The following is a 27,007-nucleotide window of genomic DNA, read 5'->3' on the forward strand; positions in this document are numbered from 1 at the left end:
CAGCATCCCTCAGTCCCTACCTGTTACAAGGTCCTTCTGGCTGGCATATCCCGCCCCCTACCCTGAACTCTCCAGCCCAGAGCCTGGGCTGCCCTTTTCCTATAGATCTTCCCTATGTAATCCAGCCAGTTTGGTTATGCCAGTTCTTTTGACCCTCTATCCTCTTGGACTTTTGGTCTCCCCTCCCCATTCTCCTCACACTGGTCGTGTCCACTCTGGACTCTCCCAGATGTCCCTGCCTCTGGCTATGCTCTCCCTCATCTCTACAATAAACCTCCTCCACTATACCTAGGAGCAGTCATGTCCTTCCTTTTTTATTTCTTTTTTTATTTCAGTAAGGTGGACGACAATGGAGCATTTGAGGAGAGCATTCTGTGCTGACCTCTGTCTTCCACATGCATGCACATTCACATATACAAGTGTAACCGTAGTAGGCCCCCAGACCTTAACACAACTGACTCCATGATGGAAGTGCCATTCAGCCTGTGAAACTCAGCATGTAGACAGCACTACCTGCCAAAAATGAAAACTAAGACCTAAACCATCACAGTCCATAGTTCTGGGAAAGGCTCTAAATGGACTAACCTTGCTTTTTGGCTTCTGTAGTTCTGCTTCTGGCTAACTGTCCTTGTTAACTGAAATATGCCAACCCAGGACATAGTTTTTGTGCTTAAACAAACAAACAAACAAACAAACAAACAAACAAACAAACCTTGAGAAAGGCTCAGGACTACACTGGAATTCTGAGCACCCTGTGTAGTCACAGGCTGGCTAATAAAGACTTTCTATTTGCTTAAATCCATGTCCAGGCAGTCTTCTCTGGTGAATACCCCACAACACAAGTACATATACACACACAAAAATCAAACAAACAAACAAACCAAAAAAACACCCCCCAAAAGAAAAACAAAACAAGCCTAAAATGAAGCCACAGTAATAAATATGACCACAACCCAGCTTACATTCAGGACTGCGTTGTTTGTGTAAGAGCACTTAATCAGACGGCCTGGTGGTGCAGGCCTGCACTCACAGCTGTTTGGGAAGCTGAAACAGGTGGAATACAAGTTCAAGGGCAGCCTGGGAAATTTCAGCAATAACCTGTCTTCAAAATTAAAAATGTAAGAAAGGTTAGGCAGATAGCTTAACAGTAGAGTGCTTACTTTGTGTGTACGTAAGTGCTTGGGCACAGGCACACGCCATGTCATCAGAGCTGCCTTTTCCAAACCTAGTGCACTGACAGTCTCAGATTAAAGTCATGCAACAAGGAGGTTTCGGGAAACCGAGTGTTTAATGCAGATAGGGAAATGGGTAACTGCAGACAGAAAGGGTGGCTTCTGCCACGGATGGAGGCCTCTTTCCAAATAACCAGAGGCCACCTGTGGACCACTTGGAATCCTGTACAAGTCGGTAAGTTGCCTTCTTCCCTCCTTCCTCTCTCCCTTTTTAGCACAGGCTGTCCCTGTATAGTCTGTGGTGGTGCTGGAGATCAAACCCAGAGGGCATGCTAGGCAAGCGCTCTAATGACTGAGGGACAGCCTGACTGCCACCTTCATAAAACCTCACCTCCTAGACTCCCCAACTTGGTGTCCCTGGCCCTTGCCTTGATGCTCAGCAAGACCCCCCTCAACCTGTGGCCCCTCGCAATCTTGTGCTCCATGGACACATACGTATCCCCACTCAACCACACCCCCACAGCCACACCTCCTCACAGTCCTGCCCCTGGGCCACTCCCTGTGGGTCCTGCAAATTGAGCTCCTGATGTCAGGCGTGAGAGCAGGGGCCTTTACCTGCTGAGCTATCTTATAGGCCCCTATTTATTTTTGTACACACATGCGCATGTGCATGCTCGTGTGTGTGTGTGTGTGTGTGTGTGTGTGTGTGTGTGTGTGAGAGAGAGAGAGAGAGAGAGAGAGAGAGAGAGAGAGAGAGACAGAGAGACAGAGAGAGAGAGACAGAGAGAGAAAGAGAGACAGAAAGACAGAGAGAGACAGAGAGAGAGACAGATGCCATCTTTTAAAAAGATTTATTTATTTATTTTTATGTTTTGTCTGCATGTGTATATGTGCATCACGTGTATGTCTGCAGAGGTCAGGAGAGGATGTTGGATTCCCTGGAACTAGAGTTACAGGTGGTTTTGAACAGCCTTTTGGGTTCTGGGATCTGAACCCCAGTCCTCTACAAGAGCAGTGCGTGCTCTTAACCACTGAGCCATTGCTCTAGTAGACTCACAATGTTTTTTTAATTTTTATTTATTTTTTTGTAAGACAAGATCTTTCACCCCAATCTTTACCTCCTCAGTGCTGGGATTACAAGTGTCCACCTGTCAGGAATAATATCTGCTGGTTCATTTTTAAAAGTGCCAGAAGTCAGCCGGGAGAAGTGGCTCACTATACCACTTAATCCCACCACTTTAATCCTAGCACTGGGGAGGCAGAGGCTGGTTTGTCTCTATGAGTTCCAGGACAGCCAGGGAGGTTACACAGAGAAATCCTGTCTTGAAAAAACAACAACAAAAAATAGTGTCAGAAATCAGCTTTGGTTCACCTACAAATGAAGAGAAAACACTAGACCCTTACTAATGCCTGTTGGTCTAACTATCCCCCTCTTCCCTGCTGGTCTAACTGTCCCCTCTTCCCTGCTGGTCTAACTGTCCCCCAACTCTACTAAGTTATCCCACTCTGCCAAACTATAAGTTAGAGTAGAAAATTATGGTCAAACTTGCCTGCAAGGTCATGTGTCTGATAAGTTTTAAAATAAACAGGATGTAAAATGTAGAAAAGAACCCTGTGGACGACAACTTCTGGGAAGAAGCTGCATCTGGCGGTGAAGGAAAACTGAAAGGAATCTGTCTGCAGAGACCCACTTGCTGATTAGAATTTCCGCACTGTGGAGAGACTGGACCGTTGCAGGCCCAGAGGCTAAGGACCTTATCTTGGACTGAGTTCCAGTCCTCTGGAACAGCCATTCCTCGCCCCTCTGTATCAAAACTAACATCTTGTGACAATAGATAAAAACCTTTTAGAAACCATTGACGTACAGGCCACTAGCACGGACCAATCCAAAAGCTAAGGATGCCACCAGATAGCATCTTGAGCTGATAGGACAGCTTTCCTGTCTTGAGCATCTGCCTCTCTGATGTAGCCACCAACGTACTGTATTGATTTATGGCTTTCTCTGCTCTGTAAAACTATAAAAACGCCAGGAAACTGCTTCCTGTTGGAACATGGAATTTGGGGTAACCTGAATTTATGTTTCCTGGCCATGGTCAGTCAAGATGGCTCCAGAATAAACAATTTCTTATTCCCCTTGAGGTGAGAGCTGTGGTTTTTGCTTCAACAACCCATACATGATTTTTGTGGGAAAAGTGGACCAGCAAATGACAGGGGGGAAATAAGACCCAGGTGACAGGTAAGAGTGTTCCCTCCCGATTATTCCAAAAGAGGGAGGAAAGGTCATGCATTAGTTTTATTATTATTTTATGTGTACGGGAGTTTTGTCTGCATATATGCCTGCACACCACAGAGGGCAGAGAAGGCATGGGATCAGATGGAACCAAAGTTACAGAGAGCTGTGAGTTGCTATGTGGGTGCTGGGAACTGAACCTGGAGAACTGGACCCAGGCAGCGCCCTTAACCTCTGAGCCATCTCTCCAGGCCACGTTGGCGTTTTATAAGGACTGTTCTCTGCTTCAACCAGCCTACCGGCTATCCTATCCCGACAGAGACTTTGCAAGTCATGAAATAAACTCTGAGTGTCCAGTGCTCTTATTATGAAATGAGCTTGCTCTTAATATGAAGTAGAGACAGTGCCACAGTGTAGGGCTGGCTTCAAATGCCTGTCTCAGTCCCCTGAGTGCTAGGATTACAAGCATGTGCTACCACACCTGTCCATAAAAAAATGATTACAGTGTAATTGATAAGCACATTATTTGACTTCAAATTCTTCTGTTAAGATGCGCACAACCTACACTCACCATTATAACCGCTGGGGCATGCTGTTCAGTGGCCTTAAGCACATGCACCCTGTACCGTCTGTCCATCCATGCCCAGAACACTCATCTTCCCCAAACTGGAACTGTTCCCATTAAACACTAACTACCCAGCACCGCTCCTGGCTCTGGAACACCCCCTCCCCAGCCCACCCACTTCTATGAAGCTCCTGCTTCTGCGAAACCTGAGATGAAACTTACATAGTGCACATGACATTGTGGAAGTGTAAACTCTGTGGTTGTGAGTGCGCTGACAGACACCAGCTCTCTCTAGTTTCAGAACTTTTGAGCCATCCAGGAAAAGTATCCAGCATCCATTCACTTCACATTCCATCTCTTCTCTTCCGGCAACCACAGACCTACTGTCTGTCTCTAAGATGACCAGACGCCATCACAGAACACCACAGACTGGGTCCTTTAAACAACTGGCATATTTCTCACAGTTTCTGCACCGGAAGTTAATAGCAGAGTTGGTTTCTCCTGACCCCTCTCTTCTCGGAGAGTTTGGAGTTTTCCCTGGCGTTCCCCCTCTTAGAAGGCACCGATCATGTGGGACCAGGGGCCCACTTCCACCTTCTCCTTCAACTTCAATTTCCTCTTTGGAGCATAGTTTCACATTTAGTTAGTGTTTCTATGTATGAATTTGGGAGAGAAACGCGGTACAGGCCACCACTTTAGGCCCTGGGGTTGAGCTTACTGGCAAAGCCCTTGGCTAGCGTGGAGCAGGCCCTGGCTTGGTCGCAGCACCCCCCTCCCCGCCCCCCTCTGTGGCCTTCTGCTTTAACTCTGCTCACCATTCTTTTAAGGTTCATCGGGTTGTGTGAGTGTGAGCTCCTTCATTCCTTTCTATAGCTGGGTGCTGTCATGTTCTGAGACGTGTCCATCCGCTCACCCGCTGACTGCCATCTGGCTTGTTTCCACCCTCGGGTTGTTATGAAAACTGTTGCTATAAACATGTATGTGTACGTTTCTAGTTTTGAAGAAGGCGACATCAAGCTTTCTTTTATGCTTTTTCCTTTCTGTTTGAAGACCTTATTTCCTGCCCTGAGACAACAAAAAAATGTTCCTTTATATTCTCCAAAGTATTTACTGCTTCCTTCTCCCCAGCCATCTGGAAGAGACTTCAGTGTGTCGGAGGCAGGGGTCTAACTACAGCTTCCCTGGGTGTGTGGCCAGCTCTCCTGGCTCTGCACACTGGACTTTCACACACTGCTTGGTGGTGTCACCTCTGCACAGTCCTCCCCATGTCTGTCCTCTTAGTCCCTCACTTTGCTCTGTTGGCCCCGTCACTGGGCCAACACCACACTGGCAGTTACTACCAAATGCCTTACCCAGGAAACCCCCAAGTCAGCCTCCATGCTTCAGTGGCTCCTAGTTGGCTTAAAGGTCACTGTTTTGGAGGTCACGCATCTGGACAGAACGGTGAGTCTTCTCCCAGCTCTGCTGCAGATGGTCCCTCTGCCCTGTGGTTGAGGTAACGGTGGCCTCAGACACTCCCGTTTCTGCTCTTCACTTGGCCACAGGCATTGGTCATGACTGGGCTGGGGAAGGTCTGCATCTCTGTTGTCATGCGGGATCTGTCTCTTTTGCTGTCTTAGCCTTTGCATCAGATCCTAGTCAGCTCTGCACCTAGACACAGACCACTGAGAAACATTTAGTCCAAACTGTAATACATGGTTAACTTGACCTAGACTTGACCAGTCTTTCTCTTTCCCCTTCCAGACTAAAGACACCTACCAGCCAGTATGACTGGAAACATCAGACCCCAAAAGAGGTGTCCTAAGGTCCGTGGAAGATCATCTTCTCTCTCTTTTTGCTTTCTTTGTGTGTGTCTTCCTAGATGTGTCCAAAGCTGATGTTAGAGTCTTCATCCATCACTCTCTGTTTTACTCACTAAAGCAAGGTCTGTCAGTTGAACCCAGAGTTCTCCAGGAAGGCTGGTCTAGAGACAGGAATCTCAGCTTGCTCTAGAGATTCCCGTCTCTGCTGTCCATGCACTGGAATTACAGGCAGGCCACCATGCCCATCTGACATTTACAAGGGTTCTGGGGAGCCAGACTCTAGTCCTCACGCTTGTATGACTGAATCATCATCACCCAGCTCTTTCTTTCTTTTCTTCCTTCCTTTCCTTTCTTTTTTTTCATGTGTCCAGGGCTGGTCTAGTACTTGACAATGTAGCCAAGAATGACCTTGAGTTTCTGATCCTCCCGCTTTTACCTCTTGAGTAGCTTCTAAGGTGCTCGGGGTGGAACCCAGAGTTTCATGAATGCTGGATAAGCACTCCGCCCGCTGACCCACCCCTCCTGCCAATGTCCTGGAATTCCTGAAGAGATTTCTACTGGTTCTACTGGCTCACGGGGCCAGCTTGGACAATTACAATACCAATTCTGCAATTCTTGTTTTTAAATGCATTTTGATATGACTTTATGCAAACTTTTCACGTATTAAAATTGTTGCTGGGCGTGGTGGCATACACTTTTAACCTGAGCTTGGTTCCCACATCCACACTGGGCAGTTCACAACCTCCTGTAACTTCAGCTCCAGGGGATCCAATACCTACTCTGAACTCTGTGGGTACACAAATGTGCATAGCCATACACTTAAATAAACCTACATTCACGTACATAAAAGTAAACAAATCTTCAAAAAAAAATCTCTAGTTACCATTTGTACTGGAGTGCTCCTCCAAAATTCATGTTTACTCAAAGCTCGAGATATGACCTTTTTGAAAATAGGGTCTTTGCAACTCAATCAGTTGAGGTACTGGGTTACGGTGGGCCCTAAGTCCAGTGACTGGTGTCCTTTGAGGCCATGTGAAGACAGAGACTGATAAGGGAGGCAGACAGGACTGATGAGTCACAAAAGGGAAGCCAAGGCCTGCCTGTGCTGGGATGGGGAAAGGGCCAGGGGACTTCTCTGCATCCTTCAGAGGGAGGCAGCCCTACCCACACCTGATCTCAGGCCTGCCTCCAGAACTGAGAACGTGTGTTGTTTTAAGAAAGTAAGTCTGCAGACGTTTGTTATGGTATTTCGAGGAAACAAATACGCCATTAATTTGTTGGTTCCTATTATACTTTGTAGATCTCTCTCCCCTTTGCTTCTGGTTAGAAGTGCTTCTTCACACTTTTATGTGCTAATCTGGCCTCTTGAAACCCAGAAACTATTGTTATTGGTAACTCAGATTATTTGGATCTACGATATTTTAGATATCCTGTTGAGGGCATGTCACGGTGCTGACTGTGGTGGTTTTAATGGTTTATTTATTTTTTTAGATTAGTTTATTTTACATGTATGGAGACTTTACTTGCATGTATGTCTGCACACCATGTGTGCCTCATGCTGGAGAAGATCAGAAGAGGGCCTTGGATCCCCTGGAGCTGGAGTTACAGGTGGTTGTGAACCTGGGTCCTCTGCAAGAGCAGCAAGTGCTCCTAATCACTGAGCATCTCTCCAGCCCGGCTGTGGTAGTTTTAAAGTTGTGTCCATGGGTCTTCACCATTCCTTTCCCTGCCTCTGCTGGAGTCTTGTCTCTAACAGACAGCACAGAGAAGGGACATGTCACCTGGAGCTCCAGCTTCTCTGGGTCTCATGAATCACTCCCCTGGGGAAACTGTTGCCTAGTGAGCTAAGCAGAGTACTGTGTGCTGTGATAAAGCGCTGCAGTAGGTCAATCACACTCTTCCACTCCAAAAGCTCAAAAGAGGAAGCCCATGGTATCCTCAGTCCGCAGACATCAGTCTAAAGGCTCAACAGAAAGCAGTGTCCTCCGGGTGGGCTCACCTCTGGTTCTGCTCTGCCCGTGTCTAGTTCTCATATAAACCTCTCTGGAAAGTGCTTTGCTGCTTCTGAAGCCTGCTTCCTGCTGGATCCTGGGCCAGGCCTCAGAGCTGCCTTCAGGGGTAGAATGACCACAGGCTGTAGTGCTTCCTGTTTGCTCCTGTGTGACCCCAGCTGACCACCTGCCCCATCCTTCACTATCCCCTCCCTCAAGTCAATGGTGTCCACATGGAAGAAGCTACACTTTGGAAGGAAGGTGACAATGTACCTTGGACTTTGCCTGGGGAGGAAGTCTGGGCCTAGGGCCATCTGCCCATCAGTTTCCACTTTCCCATCACTTACCTGCAAGAGTATGGGAGGAAGAGCTCGGGCCATGTCAGTGTGAGCCCTGAAGTGACAGTGCGCTCTGTTCTTGGATCCCTTTGCAGAAGCAACTGCAGAAAGCTTGGTGGAGTGACAATTTTGGCTGCTCCATCTTTGGCTCTTCCATAGTGGTCGCTACTTGATGAGCTAAATTCAGAACTAAATTTACCATAGCCATCACTACTGTTGAGTTGAGCTCAGTCTATGATGCCATTCTTATGTCAAGCTGCTAATGACACGCCTCACTCACTCTTTCTAAACCCCTCAGGCTGGTGAGCCATGGTTAGTTAGCACAGGCTGACTTGGAGAAGCCCTGCCTTCCAACTCACCTCACTTTGTTGGTTGGTTCCAAGAGCATAGTGCCATTTGTTCCCAAGGTCCCAGGCTGATGAAAAGGACAGCCACTCTATCTCCATATCCTTCGAACAAACATCAGCTGGGAGTATGGTTGAAGTATACCCACTCCTCGCCCTCCCTCCCATCTACATGGTGCTACCTTGGAGCACATGCTGGCCATTCACTGCCTTTCACCCCAGCTACTTGCCACAATATCCCCATTGCCTGCTGCGGTTTGGCACCTGATTCATGACCACCCCTCACTCTCAGTCCCGAAGTCACTCTGGGTGAATCACATGCTCGCGTGGCCAGCTGTTGGACACCTGGCCTCTGTATAGACAGGAGCTTCTGCATCCCTTGGGCTACTCATCCCCAGTGACCTGACGGCTGCAATCCTGCCTACCTTCCTGGCCCTCGATTCATGTCAACAGCTACTTTTCTCTGCTCATTTTCCCGTGCATCTGTTTGTTTTCCATGGTCCTGTGGAGCTGTAATGCCCCTCCCCTACTCCTACCTTCTGTTTTGTTTTCCTTCTTAACTCTTTTCCCATCAGTTTGTGCCACATGCTCCATCACTCTGGGTGTCTTGTCTGACCTCAGAGTAGGTGACACCTCATTTTATAAAGCAGTTTGTTGGAACACTTGGCACACCCATAACACCCTATTATGGAACACACTGGTCTCAGCTTGAGATGGCACTGCACCCTGCCCAAGAAGCCCAGTAAGCCTTTCTGCACAGCCCTCCATGATGTGACCTCTGGAGCCAGGGGCTCACTAGAGACTTAGGGATCTGTAATACATCATGGCAAATGGAGCCAGATCAGTCAGTGCTGCACGGCTACCAAGAGTGCCTCTTGGAGCCACTCACTCGTTGCTGTGTTCACAAAGTCAACATTTGATTGATTCTCCAGCTGCTAGCAAACCAGGATGGAAGGCACGAATTGGAGCAAACGAGACTTGGGAGTGAGCTGCAATTAACTAGAATCATATGGAAAAGGAACTAAGGAGTCACTGGGAAGAATTTGGAAACTCTTCTCAAGCTTAGGTGTAAAAACCACCAGTACAATGACTACTGTTCAGTCTTTATCCAGGAAGGGAGAAAGCTGGGGACGCTGCTCAGAACAGTGAATGCAGGTGCGAGGCCCTGGGGTCCATCTCTGGCATCACAAGAAAGGAAAACACACAGATGTTCACAGAGAGGCTTCCAAGTCAGTTTTAGATGGATATAGGGGAGGGGTGTTAAGGTTCACAGTGAACCACCATTTTTTCCCCCCAAAAGCTGGTACATGCTTAAGATCCTAGCACTGGGGAGGCTGAGGCAGGAGAATCCAGAATGAGGCTAGCTTATCTAAAAATAAACTGGAAGGAGCCATTATGTTAAAATATATGTACTGTTGGCAGGGTTAGATGATGACATGGCTGTTAAATGTTTAGACGAGAAAGGAGAGCATTCTACCTTGAATTGTCACTTATAAGTAAAACGTTTCGATTGTTCTTTTTATGTGTATGTTTGCATGCAGGCATGTATGTGCACCACAGCTGTGCCAGTGTCTTGGAAGCTCAGAAGGGTGTCAAATCCCCTAAAACCAGGGTTACAGACAGTTTCGAGCTGCCAGGTGAGGACTGAACTTGGGTCCACTACAAGAGCAGCAAGTGCCCTTAACTGCTGAGCCATCTCTCTTGCCATTTAAGTTAAAAAAAAAAAAAATCTATAGAGGAGGCATACATGTCACAGTGAGCATGTGATCAGAGGACCACTTGCAGGAGTCAGTTTGTGCCTCCCACCATGTGAGTCCCTGAGACCAAACTCATTGGCTGCAGGCTTGCCTTTCAGCCCCTTTCAGCCGTCTCCAGCCCCGATTATCAGCAACCCAATGCAATATGCTATCCTGGAACAGTAAAGGGGTCTGGGAAAACAAAATCTGAGTAATATCTGTCTATAGCAATGTGCCAAACAGGGCTTTTTTTGGTGGTTCCCTCCGGAGTCATACACCTACTGGACAGTTCTCCCCACTACTAGAACTTACACTTCAGTGCCTGGCCCACCCCCGATCCTTCCTGACCTTGCCAAGTCGAGCTCATCCTCCAAGGCCAGGCTTATGAACCCATTGCTCTGGACGCCTTCCTACACCACCCTGCCACGTTCTAAGGCAACTCTCTCTGTTAAGAGCTTATAAGCTGGTACCTCAGGAAGCAGTTCTAAGAAGGAACTATGCAGGTTGAGTTCTTCAGAAATCAACACCCCATGGAAAGGAACACATTGGGCAGTCAAAAGTTGGGCTGGGATGCAGTTCACTCAGCAGACATAAGGAATTCTAAGGTATTGGGGTTGTCCTTACAAGGCAGGGCCCTATAGACTTGAGTCACCCAGGAAAACAGGGTGGTGGCCAAGGCCACTGATTGGAAATAGAAGGTCGATCTCAGCAGCCGGGGACCCAGACCTTCTTTTCTGAAAGGAGCTGATGTCATCTAGATGTGCTATACAATATGTCAACACTAGTTTCCACCACAGTGGAGGACGGAAGGCAGAGGCTGTGGACTTAAGAAAGATTCCTTCCTACAGGAACCAACCATCTTCTGTCTCACTCAGGCCTCATGGAAGCCAGAGCTGAAACTCCCTTCTGCCCGTTTACCCATAGCTCCCAAAGCTGTAGGACCAATGTTCATCTCAACTAAGCACAGAACACGGAAGAAATACTTCACTAATGTTTCTTAATAATTTTCTGGATTTATATCTCTTCAAGCAAACGAATACTTTTATTAACATGTAAGATTTTGTTTTTCAAACATGGTAGGGGTTTTGACCTCAAATGCTTCTCAGGTCTGCTTCTCAATACACTTATAGCTTGACTACATATGAACCTTGAAGACGCCTCTTCTCCAAGTTTAGGGTCCACTGCAGACAGTTCCAAGTTTTCCTTCCCAGGCCACAAAGGGCTTTGCAGGGATCTTCATTTTATTCCCAGGATCTCCTCAAATATATGGGGATAAAATACCAACTTGTACAGACTAACAAGACCTCCTCTGCCATTCTGGGTTCCATTTCATTTAGAAATGAGTTAGGCTGTCCAAACTCACCAGACAGGTTACAATAGATAGTGGAGCACATAAAATTTAAATTTTGCACAAAATACATCTCTCCTCCTTTGGTCTCACACAGAAATTAAAGCCCCCCAATAGAAACAATACTGTCCTCCGACCCTTCTCCCAGGTCACCAGTCCTAGCCATGGAAGACCCATACCCAGATGAAGTCTGGTCCCTTCTTCTGCCATCGCTGCACGGAGTGGTCTTCTAGAATTAATGCAGCTCCTTCAGAACTTCCAGAGCCGGTGAGCTCCAACTCGAGTCTCAAAGTGTCACAGGGACCCAAAGTTCCAGGGAGCTATCAGGCCACCCAAGAAAGAGCAAACCACCTCAAAATTCATGAACAACCACCAAAGCCCTGGAACGATCGTCATTCGACTGCCACAAGGGCTTACAATCTAGGCCCTAATTCCCGTATGTGAGCGCATTTTCCAAATCAAAGTTATTTCCCCCAAACAAACATAAAAAAAAGAACCACTGAATAATCAAAAACTCATATCGAGGTCGTCAACCGCAGACCGTAGCAGAAACGTAGTGTCAGTGAGAACAGAGTGAAGACAGAGGGTGGGGGGAAAGAAAAAAAGAAAAGAAAAAAGGGAAAACAAAAGGCTCTCTGGTTTCAGCTTCTCCAGGGTGTCATGTCAGCCAATCGCCATCACTCGACCAGAATCCATTGGCTGGAAACCTAAAGCACGGGCGGGAGAGATTCATCACCAGGATGTTAATCCCGCTGGACAGCACGGCCAACACCAGGCCTCTCCTGGAGGCGGCCTCACTCGGGGCCTCACGCCTTCCCGCACAATCTGGAATCTTCCACGGCCTCCCCACCGACAATCTGTGATAGCCCTTCCCCTGAGGGGCCTAGTTCACTCCCAGGGCGACAAGCCAGCCTCCCCGCCCCCCCCCCTACAGTCGCCCACGCCCCGCCGGGCTCCCTCCCTCCCTTACCGCCGCGGCCCGCTCACGACGACTCGCTCTTCTCTATCCGCCGCACCAGCTGCACCAGCATCTCGGCCATCTTCGCCATCTCCTGCGCCTTCTCCTCGGCCTTCTCCGCCCTGGGGCCGCGGGGCTCGGCGCCTCCCGCGCCCTGCAGGTGGTTGAGCGCGCTCTCCTCGGAGGCCTCCACCTGCGTCTTGATCTGGATCAGCATATTGTCCATCTCCCACAGCTTGCCCCGGTTGCGCGCGGGCGCGCGCCCGCGCTCGCGCGTCAGCGACGCGATGTCCTCGCGCATCTCGTGGATGACGGGCAGCAGAAACTGCTCGAAGTCCTCCTCGGGCTCCAGCACCTCCACCTCCTCGGGCTCCGCCAGCTCCACCGCGTCCAGGGGCCGCATCTCCGCCGCTCTGCTCGTCTGCGGGACACTCAGGAACCGAGCTCCGGCCGAGTCCTCAAAACTTCCGCCGCTGCACAACTTTCCGCCTAGGGAGACGCCACGGAGACGAGCGACCGCCGAGCAGACGAGCGGCGAACAAAATGGAGTCCCAACCGTCAACCAGAGCTCTGCGCCTTGCGACCCCTTTCACGACACCGCCGCGCCCCTCTTTACGGTCGCGCGGCGAGGTGCGGGCGCGCGCACGTCCAAGGAAGGGGCGGGGCGAGCGCCTTCGCGGCCGCGCGCAAACATCAGCCCTCCATCCTTCCAAGGTCCATTGAGCGGTTCTGGATGTTGTCGAGAGCACACTTCACTGTATCTTATTCTGATTTTATTCATTTTTTGAGACAAGATCTCACGCTGTAGCCAAAGCTGTCCTGGAACTCAATTATGTGGCTAAAACTTTGTGAACTTTGAGCGATCCTCTTGCCTCAACTTCCCGGGTGAAAGAAAGTAAGAAGGAAAAGAAACAGAAAGAGCCAGCCAGATGTGGTGGCTCTCGTCTTTAATCCCAGCACCTGGAAGGCAGAGGCAGGTGGAGCTCTGAGTTCGAGGCCAGCCTGGTCTACATGGTGAGTTTCAATATAGTTACATAGTTATATTACTTACATAGTGAGACCCTGTCTCAAAACAAAACAAAAAACAAACGAACCGGCTTTTCTAAACTGTACTGAGGGCTGTCATCCTGCTCATTGCCCGTTCTCTTCCACCAGGCACTGGCGCTGGCTGTGTGTTTTACCAAACAGAGCTCCTGTCTCCTTAAGGTGAAACTTATGTTTCCTGGGTCCTGAGGCCCCAGCCAACCAAAGTTCAGTTGATAGTCAGTTGGTGTGGAAAGGACAGAACTTGGCTCACATAACTTAAGTTCACTTAAACAGTCACTCAAGACCGAACTTTAAGATGCAGAATTCTTAGTCTACTGATCAGACAGCACCCTCTCAAGAATCTGATCTGTGTATTTGGATGGTTTTCCAGCTAGGAGTCATGAAACCACTTTGTAAATACTAATCGTAGGCATATTTAAAGTGAATTTTTTTGGGGGGAGGTTGGTTCTGTTATTTCAAGACCGGGATTTCTCTGTGTAGCTCTGGCTGTCCTGGAACTCACTCTGTAGACCAGACTGGCTTTGAACTCACAGAGATCTGCCTGCCTCTGCCTCCTGAGTGCTGGGATTAAAGGCATGCGCCACCACTGCCTGGCTTAAAGTGCATTTTTTAAATTAGTTGCTTAGATCCTTTACACTCAGTGACTTTTACTAAAAAATATATCCAGCCTTTAGATTTTCTTGACATCAGAGGAAGCTATGCCATAAAAAAAATGAGTAAGAATAAATGGCTCACAGGACAATGAATACTGCTGCACATGACGCTAGGATAGTTAGATTGCAGAACCCTGACATGGAGAAAGGCTGGTAAGCATGGACCTGGGAAATCGTGTGTGTGCGTGTGCGTGTGCGTGTGCGTGTGCATGTATGTATGTGTGTGAATGTAATCTCTATTGCCAAGACAGCTTCTACTGTACAACCCAGCAAAGGGGTTGAACCCATATATCCACACAAAACCCGGTGCATGGATTATACGCATTAGTGATTAACTCTGAATTACCAATAATGCATCAGTGTCACATTAAGTAGAGAACTAGAAGCCCTTCCCCTTGGAGTTGTTTAACTGAGAGTGAGTCCAGATTTGAGTTGTCTACTTCATGCTTCCTGTGTTTTCTGTCGTCTGTCTCTCTGTTGCATGAGTCTCAATTTGTGCCTGCCTGAAGACTATCTTGTGAGTCCGTTTGTCCCTGTGTCTGGGGCTGTCTGTTTCTGTCTGTGTGTGCTTCTGTGTCTGTTGTGTGAGTTGTGTCTCCTCTCTGAGTGGTGTGTTTGTCCCTAACAAAGGGCTTCCTTCTGTCTTTACTGAATGATATTGAAAGCGTTATGTGGGTAAGGAATGGGACACTTTACAGAAATCTTTAAAAGAATTGAACAAGGGATTAAGTCACTGGCTCCAACTGACCCAGCAAACCAACGTTTATCAACCAGTAATCATAAATGGTTGTTTTCAACCTTAATGGTAGATTTTAGGAAGTTACTTTCAATTTTTTGTATTTGCTGCTTTTTCTGGGTCAAGGGCACGGAAGAGTATGTAATTTAAGGTTATAGACATGCATTAGCTTAGGCTGTGAAAGTTGATTACATAGGAAATTCAAGTCAGTAAGGTCAGTTGTTACATTGTTCTCTTAAAGTCGAGTTAAACCAACAGTTTGAGTTCACAGTAGCCTGGCAGTCTTAAGTGACCTCAGGTGTATCAACTTCTGCTGTTCAGCAGAAGTTCCAGTCTCTTAGACTATAAGAGGTATTTTTAGAACATTGCATTGCTATAATCCTGCACATAATGTTTACAGCCCCTGTATGTGTTACTGTGCAAAATCAGAAGCAAACAGCCTTCAGTGGGTGAGTGGAATAACATTCAGCACTACAAGGAATAAGCAACCAAACAATGAAAAGACACACTGAGTCTTACGTGTTACTAAAGGGAGGAGGTCCACTTGCACACCTACCACATGGTTCTAACTACTTGAGCTTCCAGAAAGGGCAGACCAGGGACACAGAAAGATGGGTGGGTGGTTCAGGAGGGTGGGGTAAGCAGACAGAGCATGGAGGCTTCTTAGGGCAGTAAAGGCCCTCTGAGAGACACAATAATGGTGCACGCATGCCATCACATGTTAGTTTGAATCCACACAGTTTGCAAGTGTGAACCCTAACAGAAACAGAAGCTTTGCTGCTAGCGCTGTGCACTGTAGGCCCGCTGCTGGAAACAATTCTCCTCTGGTGTAGGGTTGTTAGTGGGAGAAGTCAGGGCCCATGTGGGAACTCTGCACTTTCTGATCACTTTTCCTGGGAACCTGAAAGCCCTGTGTGTGTGTGTGTGGGGGGGGAATGATGTGAAAGCAGGTGGGAGAGGCTAGGGAGCTTATGTGCTCGCTGTACAAATTCAGAGATCTGAGTGCAGACCCTATTACCCGTGTGCTGAAGAGGGTGCAGTGGCTGTAACCCCAGCCAGCACTCTGTGTGTGTGTGTGTGTGTGTGTGTGTGTGTGTGTGTGTGTAGAGAGAGGTGGATCCCAAGCTTGTTGGCCTGCCAGTTGAGCTGAATTGGGGAGCTCCAGGATCAGCAGAAGACCCTGTCTCAGAATGAGATGGAGAGTGATGAAGGAAGACACCTACATAGACCTCTGCTCTTCACACTTCCACAAGTGGACACACACACACACACACACACCCTAAAAAATGGGTCAGGACCAAATAAATGGCTCTCACTCCTCCAGAGGCAGGGCACAAAGCATACCTGTGCGGTCAGTGTCCATCCATGGAGCTCTGGCAAAGCTTTGTTTTCTGTTTGAAGTCTCTGTTCTTTCTTCTTTTGGTTATTTGTCTTTTACATTTAGAGTAGGGTGGGGAGGAGGTGCCATGGCTCTTGTGGGCTTGTGGAAGGGGGAGGCAGCTTGCAGGAGTCAGTTCGTTCTTTTTTTCCACAAGTGGGTCTGAGAGATCAAACTCAGGTTTTAAGCTTGGCAGCGAGTACCCTTACCTGCTGAGCCATCCTTCGGTCCCTCTGCCCCCAACCCCCCCCGTGTGCCCGCGCGCGCGTGTGTGAGTGTGTGTGTACGGTCTGTCTTTTGTTGCTGTTACCGCTTACATGGGTGTGCATGGGCGTGTGTGTGTGTGTGTGTGTGTGTGTGTGTGTGTGTGTGTACGGTCTGTCTTTTGTTGCTGTTACCGCTTACATGGGTGTGCATGGGCGTGTGTGTGTGTGTGTGTGTGTGTGTGTGTGTGTGTGTGTGTGTGTGTACGGTCTGTCTTTTGTTGCTGTTACCGCTTACATGGGCTAGCTGGCCTATAAGCTTCAAGTGGTTCTCCTGTCTCCACCTTCCCTCTGGCCAGGGAGCACAGGATTGCACAGGTGCTACTGTGCTTGGCTTTACCAGCTTTGGAGATTCAAACACAGATCTTCGGGCTTGCAGGACGAGTGCTTTTCCTATTGAGTCATTTTCCCAGCTCTGTTCTCTACCCCTTCTCTTTATTCTGTTTAGTTCCTTAAGTAAAATTGAATTTAGCACTTTTCTTTATTTCTGATATATCATTTAAGACCCCCAAATTCCAATGATGTATGACTTGAGATGTCTCACACAACTTTGGCTATTTTTTTTTTTATTAGTGTAAGAGTATGTTTATGCCTGGTTATAAATTGTTTTTGCTTTTTTGAGAGGGGGCCTGGTCTACACAGTGAGTTCCAGGACAGTCATGGTGAAATAGTGAGACCCTGTCTCAAAATAAAATAAAGGAGTTGAGGGTGCAGTTTTGCAATCAGCTTGATCATGGCCGCCTCAGGGCACGGCAGCAGCTGCTGGAAACTAAACAAGAGTTCAGGATTCTCAGCTGACCAACAGTGGTAAGCAACCTACTGATGCCGAGCCTCATTTCCCCAAGCTGGAGCCTGGAGAACAGTTGGTCCTAGAAGTGGCAATGAAGGCCATGTGGGGAAGAACTGCAACTCAAGTCCTGTGGCTCCAGTCCAGACCTGCAGGGCAAGAGACGGCAATTTCTGGTCCCTCTTGATGCTCTCACGAGTGATCCTGAATGCATGTGCTTAGAAACGTGGAGCCTAGAGCTGTCTTAAATGACTTCCAGAGACAGCATGACCCTGGACACCTGGGAGGGGGCTCCTTGCATGACTGTGGTCCTCCTGCTGCTGCTGGCCCTGAGAACAGGTGCTCCAAGGCTGATATGTTTCATTGTCAAGTCTGGAAGGAATTTTGTGCCTTGTACCAAATGTGACCTGTCTTAGTTTCTATTGCTGTGAAGAGATACTATGACCATGGTAACTCTTATACAGGAAACATTTAATTGGGGGTGGCTTACATTTTCAGAGGTTCAGTCCATTATCATGGTGGATGGCATGTAGGCAGACATGGTGCTGGAGAAGGAGCTGAGAGTTCTGTATCTTGATCCGCAGGCAACAGGAAGTGAACTGTATTGCTCAGCACAGCTTGAGCATAGGAGAAAGAGACCTCAAAGTCCACCCCCACAGTGGCATACTTCCTCCAACAAGGCTGTACCTACTCAAACAAAGCCACATCTCCTAATAACGCCATTCCCTTTGGGGGTAATTTTCTTTCAAACCACCACATGACCCTTTTCAAATTCATCTATTGACATCCTAACCATTAGTAGGAGATGGGTCCCTTCAGAGACACTAAGGGATAGATTTGGTCTTGAGTGTGGGACCCCCACGATAAGATTAATGTCCTTAGCTGAGTGGCAGTGGCACATGCCTTTAGTCCCAGCATTCAGGAGACAGAGGCAGGCAATCTCTGAGCTTGAGGCTAGCCTGGTATGCAGAGCAAGTTCCAGGACAGCCAGAGCCACAAGAGCTTGGTCCTGCCCTCTGCTGTCGGCCACGTGAAGACATATTGCAAAGGCAGCCACCTGTAAAGCAGGGGCAGTACAAATCAGGTATCTGTTGACACCTTGCTCTTGAACTCAAAACCTCTAGAAGTGCAAGAAATAAATGCCTAGGCTCTGGTAGTTTGTTATAGCTGCTCCTGTTGGCTGAGATAGCTGGTGTCTGCTCCTAAGCATGGTGGAAACTTACAGGTTCCACCCCTTTTATGTGTGCAGTCTTCATACCAAAATAGTAGGACCAGAACCAAACAAGTGAACCCAAGCAGCAATTCCAACACCCGGAAAATGATTACTGGAAAAATTAAGCAGAATAGTAGATCTTTCAAACTCAGGAGGGAGAAGCCAGGCAGGATTGTGCACATGTGAAATCTCAACATTGAGGTGGATGCAAGACTGTGAGCCTCAGAAACGCAGGTGTGTGGGGTCAACCTGCACATGAGATGTGAAGGCCTTACTGGAAGCGAGTTTATACAAATTGAAATCGGCTCTGTGCCTCCAGAGCATCTGGGCCAGAACAGGGGTGAAGATGTGACAAAGTGTCCTGGAAATGTGTTATTATCCACACAGGTCACTTTGCAAAGACTTGAAGACTTCCTCTGTCAGAAGTATTTTATGAAAATGATCTCTTTCCTTTTTTCTATCTTCTTTATTCTTTCTGGTGTTGGGGAGGGAAGCCAAGAGCTGGCACATACTAATCAAGTCTACCACCTCAGGGTTACACCCCACACTGGGAAGTGAAACGGAACGACACCTGATATCTTAGAGTTTCTATTGCTGTGGAAAGACATCATGACCACAGCAACTCTTATAAAAAAATATTTAATTGGGGCTAGCTATAGTTTCAGAGTTTTAGTCCATTATCATCATGGTGGGACATGGTGGCATATTGGCAGACATCGTGCTGGAGAAGGAACTGAGAGTTCTACATCTTGATCCGCAGGCATCAGGAAGTGACCTGTATCACTTAGCGTAGCTTGAGCATATGAAACCTCAAAGCCTGCCCACATAGTGACACACTTCCTCCAACAAGGCCATACCCACTCCAACAAGGCCACGCCTCCTAATAGTGCCATTCCTAGGCCAAGAATTTAAACACATGTGTCTATGGGGGCCATACCTATTCAAACTACCATACCTGGAGTCTCATACAGTGTCAGAAGACCCAAGAAGAAGGGTTATGGGCACACTACTGTGTGTGGAAGGTATTTTTATATTATGTGTACTCTTCTGGCTACCGTACTTGGTGCTGATGGTGGTGGGTGCGTTTTGAAGTACTCAGGTTTTTGAGACATGAAGTGTCAGGTCTTTTTAAAGCAGATGCAGGTACAGAACACATTTTGTAGATGTCACTTTGTTGAAGTTCTAGTGAAATGTTATTTGGTGGGAGGACAGCTAAACCCCTTTTATGAGGCACACATACTGTGATTTACACACAGGTTTTGGAGTGGATATGTAGAGTGCTGTGTTGGGGCTTTCAATGAGGCAAGAACAGGAGTGGCTGAGCTATGTCCCTGTGTCACTGGGTGGTACCTGTTTCCTGTACATACTAGATATAAGGGACAGTCAGGTCTTAATTCACAGCATCTCATTTCCTAGATGCTAGAGACCGCCATGGTGACCAGTGCAGCTAGGGAGCACTTTGTTAATAACCACAAGGGTCACTTTGGAAAATCACCAGTGGACCTAACTTAAGATGCCATGAATACCACAGGTGTGTGCATGTCCCTGGGTTGGCAGAAGAGGGAATGACTAGCCACCAGCCCATGTCTGGAAGTCCCTCTCCATCTGCAGCCTTTGCTGTCTGTTGCAGTTTGCTGAGCCCTACTGTTCACACAACAGGAAATCCGTCTTTATTGGCATCACCGGTGCACGGCAGGGCAGCAGAAGCTCCAGCACACTTGGAGGCTTTGTGATCCCAAGACAGTTGCTCTTTGGGACCAGAGTTGTTCATGCTGCCCCCCTTGGGATGTTGATTGCTTCCTGGGTAACAGGGGTGACATGAGGAAGAGTTCTGGCCACAAAAAGCACTGTGCCCAGCTGCCCCATCCCAGCTGCGTACTGACGGGTAAGCAGATCCTAACACCCAAGGTATGTACCTGATCCCTGGACATCCTTCTAGTCCTCAGAGGGACTTCTGTGGAGGTGGAGCTCACAGAGACTGTGCTGGGAATGGAGAAGGGAGGCAGTGGAGGGCTGGGGAGGGTTCCTTGCCAGCATTCCGCACGTCCACTGTTCTAGAGCGTAACCATGTGTCTCCACTTTCAGATACAGCGTCTGTGTTCACTGTAGCAGTTGGCTCTACTTTGAAGCACCCAGGGCTTTATGGGGGTTCCAAGGTAACATGTGAGGGGGAGCTGGGGGCTGGCTGATAATCAAGCGTCTGTTTCTGATTAAGAGAAAAGGTGAACATGGAGCCTGGTATGGCAACAGCAGACAGCGTGTCAGGATTTGTTCAGTAGGCGGCAGAAGGGAGAACAGAGTACACAGGAAAGGTGGAACTGGACTGACTGTTTTGAAGGGGTGGACAGTGTTAGGGATGAGCGTAGGGCCTTACACACCCCGGCAAGCACTGGTGAGCAACTCGAATCCAGCCCTATGCACCACGCTTGGCTGCACTATAGAGCTGCATGAAGCAATTTGGTGCAATGCACCTTCTCACTAGTGATGATGATGATAATAATAATAATAACAACAATAAAAAATGTGTGTGTGTTTTGGGGAAGGGTCTCATGAATCTCAGGCTGGCCTGGAACTTGCTATGTAGCTCAGGATGACCTCAACCCCTGATCCTCCTGCCTCCATCTCCCAAGTGCTAGGATTACAGGTGTGCAGAGCCACACCTCGTTTATGCAGTACTGGGGACTGAACTCAGGGCCTGTGGATACTATGAAAATACTCTGCCAGCTGTCACCCCAGCCCCTCCCCCCCACCCCCCTTTTCTTTAAAGACAACAGTTTCACTATGTAGCTCAGGCCAGCATGGAACTCAGAGTCCTCCTCTCTCAACCTCTCCGGTGCTAAGATTCCAGGTGTGTACCCCCACAGCAGGGTTGTCAACAGTATGAACATGATACTGGACACTGAATAACACCACACCGCGTACTCTGTCGTCTAAGAAGAGCACGAGGGCAACCCAACGCCGCCAGTACAGTGTCTAGAACTTTTGGTGTATCCAAGGTCTGAAGCCAGATTTTTTTTCTGTAAAATAGTTGGAGTTAGTGAAGTGTATTCTTGATCATCAAAATATTCACATAATGGGGTTTGGGCTCAGTGAAGGTATGGGAAGTGTGACAGGCACACACCGGTACATCTCAGGCACACGCTGTGACATGCCGTGTTCAGACACAGGTCCTGAAGATCTGCTGTGTGGTGTGGCTGACCCTCCTCTTGATGTCTTTCAGTTTCTACAATTTATTCATGTTAACTTTGGAAAAATAAAGTGTTCTTTTAAAAACTGAGAGTGTGGGGGAGGGAGGGAGGGAAGGAAGGGAGAAAGGGAGGGAGGGGTCACGCATGTGAGAAGAGAGGGAAGGGCTAGCTTAGACATGGGAAGGAAGAGCCCAGACCTTAATTTTTTTTTTTTTTTTTTTTTTTTTGTTTTTCGAGACAGGGTTTCTCTGTGTAGCTTTGCGCCTTTCCTGGGACTCACTTGGTAGCCCAGGCTGGCCTCGAACTCACAGAGATCCGCCTGGCTCTGCCTTCTGAGTGCTGGGATTAAAGGCGTGCGCCACCACCGCCCGGCCAGACCTTAATTTTTTATTTAAAAAAAAAAAAAAAAAAAAAGAGACCCCTCTCCCCACATGGCCACTTTCTACCACACAGCTGTCGGGTGAGCAGCTTGCTCCTCCCTCTCAATCTCTCTTATTTTTTTTTTTTTGGAGCGGGGGAGGGGACTCCAGTTCCATGGCCCTGGGGCCAGCTGCATGGGTCACTGCTGGAAGTGAAGGAAGAAAGTCCGGATTTCCTTGGGATACACAGTGATGATGGAGTCTCCTGGGGATGCTGGTAGGGAGGCGGGGCGGCCTGGGGAGGACAAGGAGTCTGTTTGCTCTTCCTCCTGGACCCCCCTCCTCCACCTCCCCCGGCACCACAGCAGTTTTCTACAGTCTACTATGGCTCCCTCATGGCCCTTGGCTGCCCCCTCCTCCTAGGACTCCTGCTAAAATGGGTCTCACCATTTAGCTTCTCCTGGGGCTCCACTGTACTGCCCACCAGTCTGTTTTCCCCGTGGGGCTGCCCAGAACACGGAAGGACTGAGGGGGACCATCTGAAAAACCTACTCTGGCCTTACCAGCCTTGGCAGCGAGCCTCTTTATGGGCCTTTCCCTCCCTGAATAGCTGAAATGGCCCCCCTTCACACACACACACACACACACACACACACACACACACACACACACAAACACACAAACACACACACAGACCACACACACACACACACACACACACACACACACAGACACAGACACAGACCACACACACGCAGACACACACACACACACACACACACACACACCCCTGTGTGGAGCCCTGGCAGGAAGGACTGACATCAAGCTATTGTTAACCTAATCGGGTAATTAACAAAGGTTATGGATTCAGAGAGGGAAAGCAGCTACACAAGGCCACCCAGCACGTGGCAGGACTGTGTTGCTGCCCAGCCTGACAGGGGTCCCAAACCTCTGGGGTGGCCAGTCTTTGTCCTCCAGTGCCAGCGCTTCAGCATCTGCATGTTCCAGGTCCCTGTGAGTGAGCGTTCCTCCACAGCTACTATGGACCCTAGTCCTCGAAGTACAACCTGCAGGGGCAGGAGCAAAGGGAGGGGTGGACCCTATTGATGCCCAGATCCATGAAGCTCATTTAACCAAAACAGAAGGGTGGCCACCAACTGTGCCTTGGGTCGTGGGGCCCTGCCTCAATGCCTAGCACACCTGAAATGCCTAGTACATCTGAAAGGGCAGATCGCCAACCTGTTCACAGGAAACTAAGACTGGTGGTGTGTGCCTCCCTAGATGGTCCGCCAGGTGAGCAAGCCCACACGGGGACAGGCTCCTAGATCGGGAGGCGCCTGGAAGCCTGCAGAGACACTTTCTGAGCCAAGAACTGGCACCTCCCTAGCTTGGCAGGTAGAGAAACTGAGCCTCAGGAGAGTGGGGGAGCCCAATCGACTTGTACACCTGGACATAGACCTTGGATTCTCTGACACCAAGTCACTTTTCCCAGAAGGTCCAGGGAGAACGGGTTGGTTTTCTGATGGAACAAATGATTGTCCACGTTGTTTGAAAGGTTGTGCAGTGGACTGAGGAGGGAGCTCAACTGGTCAGGTGGCTGCTTTGTCTGTAACCCCAGTGCTGGGGATGAGGGCAGAGACAGGAGGTACCCTGGAAGTCGTGGTCAGTCTAGCCACCCAGCCTCAAAAGTAAGGTAGAAAAATGAGAGAAAGGTGCCCTGACATTGAGCTCTGATCCTATGTGCACAGAGCCATACAAACATGTATGCACACCACATGTCCCACCCCCCAAAAGGTACACAATTAAACACGAAAGAACCAGATGTGGCCTGTGGTACTAACTAGGAAATCTCATCAACCCTGAAGGGAGAGCGTAAGTTGCCTCATCCGTGAACATGGCTAGTGGTCCTCGGACAAAGGTGTCACTCAGGACAGGACTTCAGACAGAGTTGTTTCCCCAGGGGTAGAGCATTCTTGGAGGCCTGGGTGGTCTGAGGTGGGGTAAGCATTGGGGGGGGGGTGTTACCCTGAGATCCATTGTCACAGGCTGAGAGAGCACTGGGTCCTCCCCTGCTTCATACAGGTGGTGCAGGCGCAGCAGCACACGCCGCAGGTTGGCCTGGGGCTTCTCGGGGTGGCCTGTGGGGGTGGACGTGGCAGTGAGGACCCCCCATCAAGCAAGCTCAGTGCTGCAGTCTTGACCAGGCACTCTGCAGTCTGGACTCCGTTCCCCATCTCAGCCTCCCTTCGGGACAGCAGCTGTCCCTCAGGAGTGGCAGTCATTTGCCCGTGGTCACATGGCTCATGTGCCGCAGAGGCGGGATCCAAACGGGGCTGCGCCAACCCTGTACCTCTAGCATATTAAAAGGGGCTGAAGCCAGTGTCCTCATCCCTATAGTAGCCATCCTTGGGCCTGTCCTCAAATCCTCCAGTTCCTCTCTGCCCCCTCTGGAGTTGGGTGTGACCACATGACTATGTTGTGGTCACGTGGCTCAACACAAAGTGAGCACAGAGGTGTGATGCTTCCTGTCGGGTGTTAACCCCGATGCCTGCTTCCCTTCTCATTGCCATCACTGTCTAATGAACTCAGAAACCGGGACGCGGGCACCCTGGCGGGGCATCTTCAAATCAATGAAACTCCTGATAGCCAGGCTGCCTCAGCTCTGAGACTAAGTGGAAACTGAGGTACTTGGGGGCTGCAGGAGGACTGTATGGAAGAAGCACATGATGGTTGATCTTGACTGACAGCTTGATTGGATTAAGAGACACCGAGGAGATTGGCACAGCACATTCTCGGTGTCCTCCAAGAGGATCAACCTAGGTGGGAAGACCTGCCTTGGATGTCGCCATCTTCCCCCATGGAGGCCCATGTGGAATACAAGAGGAAAGGAGAAAACTGGGGAATGTAGTCCACCCTCTCTCTACTCTCTGCATCATGCACTGAGCTGCCATGCTGTCCGCCATGATGAGCTGACATCTCCACGGCTGTGTGCTAGATCAGTCCTGTCTGCCTGAGTAGATTTTCTCGGGTGTTTTGTCACAGGATGAGAAGTTGACTAACATAGATACTAGCACAGGGCAGCCCCGAGGGCTGGGCAGCATGTGGACCACTGTCTGGGGGCTGCATGGCATCCATCTGCAGAGTGGTGTGGCCGGTCCTGGGCTGGGAGCCAGAGGCTGGGGCCACGCTGCCCCAGACTGTTGACTGACTGCTCATTCTCTAACCCTCTGCAGGCCTTGGTCTCTTATGTACCAGATGAGGGGACAGGGGACCTGGTGGAGCTGTGAGGACTGCCTGGCGGACTCCCTGGGGAGGAAGTCACCCTGGTAGGCTGCCTCACCTCTCCAAAGGTTCTTCAGGTGCTGGGCATGGCTCCTGCTGTAATTCCAACCAGGTATGCTGAGGATCTGCAGGTGAAGGTTGGGGGGCAATGTCACAGCCTGGGGGTTCTGGGATCCTGCAAGGCACACAGATAGTGAGGAAGAGCTTTGGAACCAACTCCTTCAGACACTCAGCTTTCCACATGGGGGCCTCTGCCCCTTCCAGCCACGCCCTACTTGGCCATGTGCAACCCACAGTACAATGAGCCTGAAGATCGGATCTCAACCCCTGATCTACCCTTGTCCCACCCCCACAGGCCTTTCCTGCCCCCATACTGCTCTCTCTGCATCCAGCTGCTGGGCTTACACAGCTTAAGATATGGAGGGACATCAACTGGCCACTTCAGACTCCAGACGAGGAGTCTAAGGCCCACAGAGGGACACATTCGCTCTCACACACAGCGAGCCTACACAAGCCTGCTTTCCATTCTGGATCCAGAATGCTCTTCACCACCTATCAGTTCTCCCACAGAGGCCCTCTGACCCTCTCTTTCCACTCTGACTTTCAGCAGGTGCTGCCACCTTCTCATCATATCCAAGTCACATGGACTGGCCTAGGCCTGGGTCACCTGACTCAAGTGGGACCAATAGGATCAGTCCGTCTAGAACGTCAGTCTCAGCTCCTTTTGCATGCTGTGAGATTTAGATCTTCTATGCCTCCCATGCTTTGTCCCCAGACTGTGGGGTACTGGGGTGGCAGAATTTTAGGAGGTGAGGCCTAGAGGAGGAAGTTAGGTCACTAGGTTGTGCCCTTGTAAAGATCACTGGGACCCCAGGCCCTTCCTCTCCCTCTTTGCTTTTCAGCTGTCATGAGATGAACAGATCTTTGCCCTGCATTCCCCACCATGATGGACTGTGCCACCAAAAAGCAACAGGGACAAAGGACCACAGACTGAAGCCCATGAAACCGTGAGCTAAAATAAAACGTGGTTGCTTTTAAGTTGATTATCTCAGGTGTTCTGCGACAGAGACAGGCATCAGATTTACATGGTGGGAGACAGTTCTCTGAGAGAAGCCAAGAAATTGTATAGTCCTGTCCTGGGGGAAGAAGGAGGAGGGAAGATGAAGAAAGAGGGGGAGAAGGGGAGGAGGAGGAGGAGGAGGGAGAGGTAAGGAGAAGGAGGAAGAGAAGGAGGCAGAGTGCTCAGGTGAGATGAGGGATGGCCTATGGGGCTTCCAGGTCTTGAGCTCAAGTACATCCAGCCCTGCAGTATTTGGGCCTCCAAGTAAATTCTCCCGTGGCCCTCAGCTGCTCAAGAGGGATAGAGGGATAGAGGGATATGAGAGAGAGAGAGAGAGAGAGAGAGAGAGAGAGAGAGAGAGAGAGAGAGAGAGAGAGAGTTCTCAGACATACTCAATCTTCACCTGCGCAAAGATCCTAGCCACCATGGGGAGCGTGTCCCTCACATGGCCATCTTCAATGGGCTGTCTGAGAGCAGGAAGGATGCCCTGCCAGGAATACCTGCTCTCTGGACACTCACAGCTGTCCTGCCCTCTCACTCAGCTCTTCCTTTCTCTA

The 27,007-nt window shown here is 49.3% G+C and overlaps 2 protein-coding genes across 2 annotated transcripts in view; both read right to left on the reverse strand.

The window, feature by feature from the left end:
• Positions 1-11,701: 11,701 nt before the first annotated feature.
• Positions 11,702-13,059, reverse strand: LOC131920604 (MORF4 family-associated protein 1). The gene is made up of 2 exons (XM_059275033.1): positions 12,497-13,059; positions 11,702-12,233 (listed from the first exon to the last, which is right to left on the reverse strand). The coding sequence occupies exon 1, from the start codon at positions 12,885-12,887 to the stop codon at positions 12,510-12,512; it is 378 nt and encodes a 125-aa protein (XP_059131016.1). The 5' UTR covers positions 12,888-13,059; the 3' UTR covers positions 11,702-12,233; positions 12,497-12,509.
• A 9,112-nt stretch (positions 13,060-22,171) lies between these two features.
• Positions 22,172-27,007, reverse strand: part of Man2b2 (mannosidase alpha class 2B member 2) — a 29,920-nt gene continuing 25,084 nt past the window's right edge. The window contains exons 16-19 of the mRNA XM_059275034.1: positions 25,449-25,565; positions 24,134-24,246; positions 23,058-23,175; positions 22,172-22,403 (exon numbers count right to left, since the gene is read on the reverse strand). Coding sequence (XP_059131017.1) covers positions 22,309-22,403; positions 23,058-23,175; positions 24,134-24,246; positions 25,449-25,565 — 443 coding nt within the window. The 3' untranslated portion in view covers positions 22,172-22,308. The remainder of the gene's footprint in view (positions 22,404-23,057; positions 23,176-24,133; positions 24,247-25,448; positions 25,566-27,007) is intronic.

This window comes from Peromyscus eremicus, chromosome 10 (genome assembly GCF_949786415.1).
Source record: "Peromyscus eremicus chromosome 10, PerEre_H2_v1, whole genome shotgun sequence".
Classification (NCBI taxonomy): Eukaryota; Metazoa; Chordata; class Mammalia; order Rodentia; family Cricetidae; genus Peromyscus; species Peromyscus eremicus.